This window comes from Equus asinus, chromosome 29 (assembly GCF_041296235.1).
Source record: "Equus asinus isolate D_3611 breed Donkey chromosome 29, EquAss-T2T_v2, whole genome shotgun sequence".
In the NCBI taxonomy this organism is placed as follows: Eukaryota; Metazoa; Chordata; class Mammalia; order Perissodactyla; family Equidae; genus Equus; species Equus asinus.
Window position 1 is genome coordinate 40,800,444 of NC_091818.1, and position 12,927 is coordinate 40,813,370.

The window sequence follows — 12,927 nt, forward strand, 5'->3', positions numbered from 1 at the left end:
AAAAAACTTATAACAAAGGAAAGCCCAGGCCCAGATGTCCTCACAGGTGCCTTTGACCCAACATTTAAAGATTTAATACCAGTTCCTCATAAACTCTTCCAAAAATTAGGAGAGAGTGTACTTCACAATACCTTCTGCGAGGCCCGTATTACCTTGGTACCCAAACCAGACAGATACATCAAATCACAAGAAAAACGACACTTAGGAATACACACACAAAATTCCTCACCAGAATACTAGCAAACCAAATCTAGCATCCCATACAAAGGATTGTATACCATGACCAAGTGGGATTTATCCCAGGAATGCATGGTTGGTTTAACATCTGAAAATCAATTAACGTCATACAGCATTTCAACAGAAGAGCAAAATGCTGTCATGATCATTGCACTCGATGCAGAAAAAGTATTTGACAAAATCCAGCACCCTATCATGATAAAAACATTCAACAAACTGGAAATAAAAGAAACTTCCTTGACTTGGTAAAGAGCATCTACGAAAAACCCACAACTAATATTTTCCTTTATGGTGAAAGATTGAAAGCTTTTGCTTCAAGACGAGGAACAAGGCAAGGAAGTGTGCTCTCCCCACTTCCGTTCAACACTGTGCTAGAAGTTTAGGCTGGGGAAATTAGGCAAGAAAAAGAAAAAAGGCATCCCGATTAGAAAGGAAGAAGCAAAACTTTCTCTATATGCAGATGATGTGATTTTGAATGTAGAAAATCCTGAGGAGTTCCCTAAAATTGAATGATTTAAAACATGGTCCTTATTTTCAAGGTACTCCCAGGCAAGGAGGGGGGACAGTGTAAATGCCGTGAGTGAGTGCGTATGTGTGAGTATTTGTCAGAGAAGGGTCCCAGAGCAGATGTTTCAAATGGGTCCACGTGGAGTATGTAACGTGTCAACAGGAGATTTCAGAATGGACGATTGGAGTGGGGGCAGAGGTGGGCATTTCAGGCAGGGAGAACATATGCAAAGAGATGCAGGTGGGCAGTGATGAGCTCCAAGTGACAGGAGAGTGGGGTTTGTTTGGGGTAGTGGTGGGAGATGAGTCAAAGAGGTGAGCAAGGTCCGAATCACGAAGACCCTTATACGCTGTGCCAAAGACTTTGGATCCCACCCTTCAGGCAGTGGGGATTGCTCAAAGATTTTGAGTAGGAGCCCATTACGTGATCAAATATAGGGTCTCGGGTTTTGTAAAGGGTGCCCGGAGTTGTCCATATCTTCATATGACCTGATAGAAGTGGCGTGGTCTCAGCACTGGGTCTGTTTTTCTTTCCAGGTTTCTGGGTGGAGCGCACCCCGGTACACGAGGCAGCCCAGCGGGGTGAGACCCTGCAGCTGCAGCAGCTCATCGAGAGTGGTGCCTGCGTCAACCAGGTCACGGTGGACTCCATCACGCCCCTGCACGTGGCCAGTCTGCGGGGCCAGGCGCAGTGTGTGCAACTACTGCTGGCCGCCGGGGCGCAGGTGAGCGGCCCTTCAGGACAGACCCCTGAGACTGGCCGTGGCTGTGGGAAGGGATGGGACCAGCTCAAGAGGAAACGAAGAGGCTTGGGATTGGCATGGAAAGAAAAGAAATCCCTGCAGGAGACGGAGAGGGAACGGAAGGAGGAAGCCAGGATGGGATGTTCTGGAAGCCAAGGGAGGAGGGGGGGCAGTCTCTATGCCAACCGCACACTGAGGACCAGTAAATGTGGTCGTGGACTTGGCTAGTGGGAGGTCACTGGGGGCAGAAGAGAAGGCAGTTTTAGGAAAGTGCTGGAGGGAGCCCCTGCTCTGTCGTGGGCAGGGGCAGGCCGTGCACATCAGATGCAGGCTGTCCGGGAGGGCTGGCGGGACCTTGGCTGAAGAGCTACTGTTTGGGCTCAGAAAGCAGGATGACTAAGTGGGATGCTGGCAACTGGCTCTCTGGGGAAAAAAAAAAAGGTAAAAAGGATCAAAACCAAGATTCTGATTTGCTGCTTTCCCTGGTGTAAATACTCACACCATGGCTTTGTCAGCCCCCAGTGGCTTCTGGCTGGAGGGATTCCTGAATATTTAACTGTTGGCTGTGGGTTGGAGCCGGCCGGCACACCACTGGACAGCCGGCGCATATGGAATGCAGGCTCTAGGGTCAGGGCTTAGCGGGCGAGGCAGAAATGAAGACTGTGCACTTCTTACTCTTTTCAAAAGCTTGGCTATGAAGGCGGTTCAAGAGGAACTGGAACAAGCTTCAGCGTGTACCCAAATAGCAGCTGAATTTGAGCAAATTTTATGCAGGATCTGCCAGTTTGGGGAGTTGCCTTTTTCCTGCCCTGTGATTTTCCAGCTGGAGGCGGCTTGTGAGGCAGGTTCAGGCACTCCATCTAGCTGAGGCTGGAGTTAAAACCTACTTTTATACCCTGCCTTTCTCAGCTTGCAACCTGGAGCTCTCTCTGCCTGCTCTGTGCTTATTAAGGGTTTGGGTTGGTGGTGAGAGTGAAGCTGAGTTGATCCCACCTCGAGAGAGAAAGGGGCCCCAAACAGGACGACTCGTGGACGTAGGAGGCTGGTAGGCACTCCCCACCCCATCTCCTTTCTATCTTTGAACTCCCTTGCCTGGCAGGCGCCTTGGCACATGATTCAAAGCCTAAGAACTTCTTTGAGAGACGAAGACATGTCTTTGCAAAGATGAATGTGCATTGAGAGGAGACTGCATGCATTTTCCGCCCCGCCTGCTGACGCTGGTTTCTACCCCCCACAAGGTGGACGCCCGCAACATTGATGGCAGCACCCCGCTCTGTGACGCCTGCGCCTCGGGCAGCATCGAGTGTGTGAAGCTCTTGCTCTCCTACGGCGCCAAGGTCAACCCACCCTTGTACACAGCATCCCCGCTGCACGAGGCCTGCATGAGCGGTGAGTGGCAGGAGGGAGCTGTGTGGACAGGAAGTGGAAGCCATCAGCAGGCGAAGGAGAGCTCCCTGTCTGTAGGTCACTCTTGGTCTCTTCCTCCTGGAGACACCGTCCTCATCCAGGACGAGGGAGCTGTTGTTTCTATGATGGGATTTTATTTCTTAGCTGACTGCTGGTGCCTTTCAGATGTTAAGACTGGAGGTTGGTCCATGTTGCCCTGTGGGCCCTGGTCGAGTTGGGAGACGAGACCCAGACACATTGCCAAGGGCAGGTGCTCTCAGAGGAGGGGGATCTGGGCCTGGAGGCTCAGGGAGCAGGTCCGATTTCAACTGCCCTCCAAGAATGGATAGATTCTGCATGGTGGGAGATTCGGAAGCCCACTCCAGTCTCGCTGGGTCAGAAGTTCCCAGGAGAGGAGCTGCAATGGACAGGGCTGGAAGTTTAGGATGAGAGCAGCTGGTGGAAAATTTTTTAAATGACAGATGTAGGGGAAGATGGAGAGTTCCCTCTCTCCACTTCCGTTTGATTCTTATGGCTGGTCAAACAATTGAAAAGGCAGGTTAGCAGGAAAAAATCAAAGTTTAATAACGTAATACATAGAAGAAACCCAGGAAAACTGAGCAACTCGCCACAACGGCCAAAGCCACCACCTTAAATACCATCTTCAGCTAAAGACAAAGGAGGATGCTGGGGGTAGTGGTTTGGGACTTCAAAGGGGAGGCAGGAAATTCACATGGAGATGGAAAAGCAAATGTTTGCTAGACAACTTTTGCTGGGCCACCTATACAGAATGTGGCCCGAGAGACAGGATTTCCATAAGGTGGCCTTGTTGGTGCCTTTCCTATCACACCTATTTTACATTATACTAGAGTTGTCTCATGGTGCTAGCTCCTTCCTGGATCTAGGCCTTCTGTCTTAAATTCTGTTAGGCAATTTGGGGAAGGCCAAATGTTCTTCCTGAGTCTTCTGAGCCTTTATTGTCTTCTGCTCAAAATAATCCACATACCAGAGTGGGCACATCTTGGGGTGGCCTGCCTTGAACCCCATCACAGAGTAAGGAGTTTGTATTTGACTGTTTTGGGCAAAGGTTGCAAGCTTGTGGCCTATATTTTGATTGGCCGGCACGGTGTTTGTCTTTGGTGCATTTCGTTGGGGTGGAGGGTGTGCTCTTCCATGCCTCCACCCAGGGCCACTGTTCTCTGCTGCCTCACACCCTGGTCCCCAGGTAGGCCATCCTTTGTCGTCTGCAGGCACTGGGAATTGCTACAGGCAGCTCTGGAAGGTTTTTGAGCAGATGTTGAACGATAGGAAAACAACATTTTTGAAGGGTTGGTTTAGTGGCCATCCACGTATACTGTAGGGGAGGGGAAAAAAATAGTTTTTCTTTTACCCATGTTAGGTTCATTGGCTGGGGCCCTGCCAGTTAGACTGACATAGGACAGATTGACAAGAGAAATGTGAGTAGAAGTTTGTTAATGTGTGCCTTGTATGGACACATGGGAGAAGTCAGTGATGAGCCACTCAAAGGGGTGGTTAGAACTTGGGCTTATGAGCATCTTAACAAAGAACAATAAATTTCTAGAGAAGTGACAAGACAAAGGAAAAGGACTTTGAGTTTCTAGGGGGGCAAATTGTGGGATGGGAACTAATGGGAGACAAAGGCCAGTTAGTGAGGTTTATCGTGCAGAATAATCCTCTGGTGCTGGCTCTGGGCTGGTCAGGGTCTAGAGTTTTTCCTGGTGATTAACTTCTGTCCTTCCTCATAGAGAGGGGAGGGGGACACCTTTACAAATTTAAGGTCCTGCTTTTAGCCAAAGGGGGGAGGGCAGAGAGCTTTTCTTCTATCTGCTGCTTCTCAATTGTCTTCAGCTCAAAATAATCCTTACGGCAAAGTGGCATATTTTGGGGTGGCATGTTCTGCTGTTCTTCAGCAGATAGACTGAACTGGTGGGGGGTGTCCTGGAAGTGGAGAAGTGAGTTGGGGGCCATCGCAGTGATCCAAGTGGGTGGATTCATTTAGAAACTCTGGGGTAGGGGAGAAGCAGTGGGATTTGATATGAGGGAGAGGAGAACACGGGGTCAACACCAACTCAGGGCTGAGCCGGGAGTGCTGCCAACCACTGAGCTGGACTGGCCAGGAACAGGTGCCTTCCGGGAAGGGAGGCAGGGGACGTCATAGTGATCAAGACATCCAAACAAGAACGGCCAGCAAACGGCTGTAGAGGTGGGGCCGGGTTTCAGGGCTAATGGTGGAAAGTCCATAGCTGCCAACAGCAAAGTGTGATGAAGTGAGGGGAGAGGATGATCCTGGGACAGAATGAACCTTGACCCAAAGCCACACTAAAGATACCCGAGAGGAGCCCGGGGAAGAGGCAGGAAAGGCGTCTGCCGGGATAACGGGTGGGGAACCCGGTAAGAAAGTTTAGAGAAGCTCATCCAGGATGCCAGCAGCTGTCTGTCATCCCCTCCAGCTGGGAGCTCCCCACACAGCTTAGGGGCACCCTAGAGATGGGGAGCACCTTCTTCCCAACTGAGGAGCCAGGGAGCAGTGAGGAGAAGTCTTCTCTGGCTGTTCAGAGGCCGTGTTTCCCAAGTTTTCGTTCTCCCAGCAAGAGGGCCGGCCGCACCCTCCCTTCCTCCCGCTGCCACGTGGGCCGGAAGAACCCCTGGGCTCTCAGCAGAAAGGACAGCCATCCCCGTGCTCCCCAGGGCCAGGTGGGGTCGTGAACTCCTCTTAGCTCGGGATAGGGTCCTGGTTCTCCTCTCTCCCCCCTCCAACCAAGCATGGGGCTTACCTGTTCCAGCTGCTGCTTCTGTCTTGCCTGTTATTTCAAATGTTTGTGTTCTTTGACGGTTTTCATCCTTTTCCATTTCTTTTAAGGAAGTTCCGAATGTGTGAGGCTTCTTATTGACGTCGGGGCCAATCTGGAAGCACACGATTGCCATTTTGGGACCCCTCTGCACGTTGCCTGTGCCCGGGAGCATCTGGACTGCGTGAAAGTGCTGCTCAAGGCAGGTGTGTTGCTGTTTATACCTGTGCTGCTCGGGGCAGGTGTGTCATGTTGACACCTGCTCTGCTCGATGCAGGTGTTTTGTTGACCTGCGCCGTGTGCCGGCAGAGGGCTGGGTGGCGGAGTCAGACAGCCCAGGTTTGAAGCTGGCTCTTCCACTTGTCACCTGAGACCTTGGGCCTCAGTTTCCGTATTTATAAAACTGGGAAAACAAAAGCTGTTTTGCAGGGTCATTGGGAGGATCCGTGATAACATTTCTGCAGTATCTGGTGCACCGTAGGTGGTGGACAAATGCTAACAATTATTTTCAGTGGCCACAGGGGATCGTCCACAATACCCGCCTAATACGCTTGCTCTCTAAGTCAGGAAGGGATGGGATGCAATGGAAGATGGAGTCGGCTGCAGTTGGAATCCAGGTTGTTGTCAGATGTTCTGAAAAGCCTCAGGATAGAGAGGTTCCCAAGGTGAAAAACAAAATTAAAAAACAACCAACCAACTGAAGGTTAAGTTCAGGGCCTGCCTGCCACAGAAATTTTCAAATGGAGCCAAAGTGGGTATTGGCAAGGAATTTTTATTATGAACCCAACTTAAATATTTTGTTGATGGAAAATTTTAGCTCAGCCATCTCCTCTATTCTGGGTGCAACTTAGGATAAGAAAACAAAACTGTTCAGAAATAGAAAGATTATGAATTCTCTCCAGATGAGGGTCATTTGAGCTCAAGCTGTATGTACTTTTCTATTAGGGAGTCTTACTCACTTTAATGTGCCGCTTTTGTCTTTTCATTGGAAAAGATTCATTTTGTGTAAGGTTAGTCCTTGGGTTAGTTTTTATTTTTTATACGATGATAAAATATCTAGATTAGGAACAGTCATAGGTCTTCTTTCATTCCATTTTTTCTTTAGTTCCTTTTGTTGTGGCTAAAGGGGAAAGGATTAAATTTGTGGTTTTAACCCCAACATCCCTTCTGCATTAGTTAGGACTTTATAAAAGTGATTATTCCTTTGTCAGTAATAGGAAACCAGCTCCACCTGAGTGAGGGGAGTTCTTGATTCAGGTAACCGAAAAGATCCGAACTAAATCAGGTTTCAGGGTCAGTTTGACCCAGGCATTAAACAGTGTCATCAAGAACTCACTCACTTTCCTTGAATCCTGCAGTTCTGCTTGTCTCAGTGTCCACTTGATCCTATGCCTGGTGTCCCTAATGGGGGTAAAATGGCTGCAGCAGAGTCGGGCTGAAATCCAAACAATTCACTTTGTGAGGCTTCTGATGGCTCTCTCAGAGGAGTGAAGAATCTCTTCCCAGAATGTCTCCTTCACACCTCCCCTTATATCCCATTGGCCAGAATTGGGTCCCTGTCAAACCTTGTCCTTTTGACCAGACTTTGCCAAATTCTGTTTGGCTCAGGCCTGGGTTGGGGGAAGGGATTAACCCAATCAGAGCCCACACCCGGAGCTGGAGGTTAGGTACCCAGGTTGCAGGGTGGCAGTTCAGTGGGGCAGATTGGCAAGGAGTGGCAAGGCAACCACAATGTCCATGACGGTCTCGAGGAGGGGAGCCTGTAGTTTCCAAGGGAGTTTCCGTACACCCGGGGAATGGAGTGAGGGATGAATGGAATTCTCCTGGGGAAGGATCCCGAGGGGTCAGCGTCGTCACTTGATGTTGACTGCCCCCACACTGTCAGCTCTATACTTATCCTTGGTTGCTATTCTAGTCTTTTCACATGCTCTCCTTTGACATCCCTTCTTAGACCAAATGCATTCTTTTTTTTTTTTCCCTAAAGAAAACTATTTTTTAACCATGGGCAATCTCAAATATACAGAAAAGTAGAGAGAAGAGGACAGCATGTGGCTTCTTTTTAAAGTAGCGATTCTTAACTTTGTGGAAAATCTGATGAAAGCCACAGACCACATCTCTAGAAGAAAAATGCATGCAGGCGCTTTTGCACATGATTTCGGAGACGGCCCCAGCCCTGCTGGAGGAGCCGAGCGCTGGGGGGGCCGTGTGGCACCTCCCAGGGATGCATATGAAGCTGCTGGTCTCTTATAGGCCCTGAGGCCAAGTCACTGAGCTGCAGGCTATTTTTGCAGATGAGGAGAGCTGGAGAAGGTGAAAGTCCAGTTATCACGGTGAAGCAATTTTTAATCTGTAAATATTTAACTGCTGGAAGCGTTCTGAAGGAGCTAAGTGAGGCATGCTGGGCTTCCGTCCTCCCAGCCTGGCGCTTGTCACACGCTTCTCAGTTATTGTTTCTGCAAATATATACTGAGCCGTTTGTGTTCGCCATGTCCCAGTTCTTGGCGTGCTAAGGTGCGTGACGGTCCCTTCTCTTCGCTAAGGTTTTACTCTGAGTCCACTTTAATCCCATTTTGCTTTGAAATCAGGATTTTGATAACGAGCGGACTTTGACCTCTTTTCTCTCAAGCCCAAAGTTGAGGATTTTTAATACCCAACTGGCATCGGTTATTTTGCTGGCTCGCTCGCTCGCTCTCCCAGTTCAAGGCACATTTCATCATTAGTCCACACAAGGCCACTTTCTCCTTCTTCTCCCTTCCTTCCTTCCTCTGTCCTAGCCCACCACCATTCTAATGTGTCCCTCTATGTGTTTTTGTAAGATACACATTCATTTAACACGTAGTTTTAGAACCTCTGTCCTGTGCCCGTGGTGTGTGCGTGTGTGTGTGTGTGTGTCCACAGGGTGGTTGTGTGTGTGCGTTTGCGTTCGAGGATAGGAAAGACAGCTTGAGCCCCAGGACCTGTGGGGAGAGACTGCGTTGGGCTTTAGAACTGCATCTTAACCCACAGGGAACTTTTTTGTTTTCTTTTTCTTCTTTTTGGTTCTATTTCCAGTTCTATTTCTTTATTACTGCTACCTGTCTTTAGCTCTCTTGTCATAAGACTAAAACCGTAATTCCTGCTTTTTGGATTTTGAAAGAGATTTTGAGCCGGCTGTAGCAGAGTCCGTCTTGATTTTGTTTCCCGGATGGGGATGGCTTTTGTACACCGTGGCTGGCGGAAAATGTCCAAGCCGGTGTTCCTCTCGGCTCCACGTTCTCTCCTCGGTGATGCTTGTCCCCCCGCTCTGGTCCTGCAGGGGCCAATGTGAACGCAGCAAAGCTTCATGAGACAGCCCTTCATCACGCGGCCAAGGTGAGGAACGTGGACCTGATCGAGATGCTCATCGAGTTTGGCGGCAACATCTACGCTCGGGACAACCGGGGGAAGAAACCGTCCGACTATACGTGGAGCAGCAGCGCCCCAGCCAAGTGCTTCGAGCACTACGAAAGTGAGGCGGCCCTTCTTGTCGTTGCTGTTCGAATGACGCAGTGTATTCTAGAATTGCACGAGGCCCGTTATGCGAGAAGCTCTGTTCTGACAATACATCAGATCATTTATGAGTAAATAATCTCAAAGTCCATACGGGGCTGATCATACAGACGCAAGCTTCACTCTTCAGGAAACAAAGTAGAAACGATCTGGCTAAGGACGAGACTTCTTTGGGTACCCATCTTTAAATGAGTTTACATAGAATTACATTCACAAGAGCCTTTCAAACATCTGTCAGTTGAAAAAAAACTGTCAAGTTATTCAAATTTTTGCCATCCCTACCCAACCAAAATCCATTATGAATTCAGAGGCAAACACCATCCATGTCTGTTGGTTAACCATTTCCTAGAAGATGTTTCTTTTTCTGCATCCAAGTAATTTGGGGGAAGAAGTAACATGGGAAAATGAATTTCACCTGTAGTTCTTTTTTTCTTTCTTTTTCTTTTTAAAGATTGGCCCTGAGTTAACATCAGTCACCAATCTTCCTCTTTATTTTTTCTGCTCCCCAAAGCCCCCCAGTACATAGTTGTATATTCTAGTTGTAGGTCCTTCTAGTTCTGCTATGTGGGACGCTGCTATGTGGCTTTATGGGCGGTGCAAGGTCCACGCCCGGGATCTGAACTGGCGAAACCCTGGGCCACGGAACTGGAGTGCAAGAACTTAACCACTCGGTCGGGGGGCCCACCCCTTTTTTCTTTCAGAGGGCTTTTTGTTTCATACATTTTCATAAATTGAGAATATTCTGGTTAATTTGTGTTTTTATCCATCACAGATCATTCTAAAAGGCAGTGCTTGAGGCCAGGCTCTGGTTTTGCAAATATTTCCGTGCCTCAGCTGCCAGGGACCTCCAGCATCTGCCCTCCCTGGCCCTGGCTTGCTCGCCCTACAGCTCCAGGCTTCCTCTGTAGTCTTGAGGTGCTGGCCCTCTGCCAGCAGGACTTGCCTTTGCATCCCGTGTCTGCTGGAGCTGTTCTGTGATGTGCGTCAGTCCTCCTCGGGTCCCCTTGTGGCCCGTGGCTCTCGGTTGAGAGAGCGGAGCCTGTGGCCTGGAACGGCAGGAGCTGGCAGCCAGCACCGGCCCAGCACTAACCCTTGCCCCATCCCTCATTTGTCTGGAGGTTTGACAAACAAGCCTGCTAGCCATAGTTAGTCCTTTGCTGACAAATCCGTGTGCCAAGATATACCATTATGGAAAAAAAAAAAAAAAAAAAAGAAAATTGAAACAAAAAATCCCACAAAATGAAATCCCTAGGCACCTCCCCGGAATTCCATTTCCTGATCTTCCTTCCTTGGTCCCTGGCTGTCCTTCCTGGGAGTTTTCCTGAGAAGGCGTGCAGGGCACGTCCTCGTTCCAGGAAAACGGAGGTGCTTCCAGGCCCAGCTTGGGGGGTTTGTTAACCTGGAGTGTGTTATGCTACTTCCTTTAGCTGACCTCGCATGCTTCCTGTTCCTTTTTCCAGAGACACCTCTGACCCTGTCACAGCTGTGCAGGGTGACCTTGAGGAGGGCCACGGGCGTCAGAGGGCTGGAGAAGATCGCCAAGTTGAACATCCCGTCCCGGCTCATCGATTATCTTTCCTACAACTGAGCTGCAGGCGTGGAGGCAGGAGCAGCCTGATGGCACCGTGGCTGCTGGCCTTGCTGAGCCCAGCGTCGGGCTGCAAAGGGTTCTGCCTTGTTTGTTGAAGCCGTGCAGTTGCCATAGATAGAACGACGTTCCCCGAGTCCCTTTTGGCTGTCCTGTTTCGTCCTCTCTGCAGACTCCTGGAGGACGTTTCCAAGATGTGGGGAAGACCCTGCCTCAGCTTCTGCTGGGGGCCTCTCCCTGTGCTGGCTGTCCGAGAACTCTACTCTAACACTGTCCAGTTGTCGTCTTTTCACCGACCTTCGTCAGAGGGACTCTCAGAAAAGACTCTTGTGGGAGCACGGGGGAAGGCCAGGTGGGGCTGGGGGTCCAGGGCACTGCTGCTGATTTCCATGTGCCTGGGAGGCCCAGGCGCCTGGCACCATCTCCAATTCATTCAGCACTGGGGCGGCCCTGGGCGTTCAAAGGGAGGGTGTGCCACAGAGCGTGGGCCCGTGGGAGGTCGGATCCTGACCACATGGCCTGGGAGGGCTGCTGTGGTGACATCCTGCCACTTGGACGCTGTTTTCTGGGGCCGAGGTTGGCACTTTGCAAGGCCCACCTGCGTGCATCCCGAGGCCAGGTGTGGCCATCACTCAGGGGGCTTAATACGAGTCTTAGTTGGGGAAGGTTCGGGCTCTCAATTCCCCACAACTAGCACAGTGTTTCTTAGGAAGTTTTTCTCAGTTTTAGGTCTCAACTCTTTAAAAAAGTTGATGTAGGGGATAAAAAGCTTTTAGAGGTTATATGGGCTGTACCACTTAGGTTTTGTTAATGACTCTAAAACAACAAGTGTGTTAGCACATATTCCCAGGAGTAGTCGTTTCTCATGTGAGGGGCTGTTGTGAAATTCTTTAGGGATTATTTTTCATCTTTTTCTAAAGATGAATTCTTCTCCCACCCGAAATTATGCTAACTCCTTGAAGCTCTGAAATTGGCAGGAGAGGTTGCCAGCACCCCTGGCTACTATCAGCCATTGATCCGTTCATTCTCTAGATACCTGTGGAACATCTGTTATGCTGAAGCATTGTCTCAGTGCTCTGAACTGGACAGGAGTCGCTTCATCATCCAAGGCAGGGGAGGAAAATGTTCCGCAGTCTGTCCCTGTAGTAATAGAAATAGTTCCGCGTTGTATGCCGTGGGGTGCGCTATTAAGTTCTATATTCAGGCGGCGTTTGTCTGCCTAAGATTCTGTATCGTAATTAAAACAAAAACAAAACCAGGGAGTTAAGCTGGAGGACTTTGCATAATTAGTTCAGGTATATTTGTTTCTGGGGAAATGGAGAAGGCACCACTTGTGAACGCTGTCGTGGGTCATGCCCGAAGCCAGTGTCCCCAGAAATGTGAACGTCACCAGATTCTCCGAGGTCTGCCTGGGCCTCCCGCCCCTGGGGAGTGTGTGGAATAGAATGAGCCAGAATTGGCCACGGTAATGCCCGTCGTGCTCCGCCACCAGAAGTGTCTCTTCGCAGGGTGACTTGGGTGGGGCCCAGGTCTGGTGAGAAGTTTCATGCTGGCATCCACGGGTGTTTTCCATCTCTGCTGCTTCAGCCATTGTTACGGTGGTATGTCATCGTATGCTGAGAATAGGAGCCACTCCTGTTCTGTTACAGTCTTGGTACATGTTTTGGGTAAATCATTGTTTCTGCATGTACTAATATCAATGAAAAAATAACCCGTCCATCTTTGTAAGAGAAACTTGCCTCTAGCAATGAAAGCTGATAATATTTCCACACGTGGAGCACTGAGTGCAGAATCTGGGCCCCATACTCTTTGCTCAATAAAAGTTATTGAATAGAGTCCACGCTTGTGTTCACACATCCCTTTTCTTTTTTTTTTTTTTCCTTTTTATTTATTTCTGTTTTAGGAAGATTAGCCCTGAGCTAACGTCTGCCACCAATCCTCCTCTTTTTGCTGAGGAAGACTGGCCCTGAGCTAACATCTATGCCCATCCTCCTCTGCTTTATACGTGGGATGCCTGTCACTGCATGGCTTGATAAGCAGTGTGTATGTCCCAGCCTGGGATGTGACACCCCGGGCTGCCGAAGTGGAGCACGTGAACTGAACCACTATGCCACTGGGCCAGTGACAT

At 49.5% G+C, this 12,927-nt stretch overlaps 1 protein-coding gene across 1 annotated transcript in view; it reads left to right on the forward strand.

The window, feature by feature from the left end:
• ASB13 (ankyrin repeat and SOCS box containing 13) overlaps positions 1-12,639 on the forward strand; it is a 29,704-nt gene extending 17,065 nt beyond the window's left edge. The window contains exons 2-6 of the mRNA XM_044762184.2: positions 1,282-1,469; positions 2,726-2,876; positions 5,755-5,889; positions 8,979-9,170; positions 10,672-12,639. Coding sequence (XP_044618119.1) covers positions 1,282-1,469; positions 2,726-2,876; positions 5,755-5,889; positions 8,979-9,170; positions 10,672-10,799 — 794 coding nt within the window. The 3' untranslated portion in view covers positions 10,800-12,639. The remainder of the gene's footprint in view (positions 1-1,281; positions 1,470-2,725; positions 2,877-5,754; positions 5,890-8,978; positions 9,171-10,671) is intronic.
• The last annotated feature ends 288 nt before the right edge of the window (positions 12,640-12,927 follow it).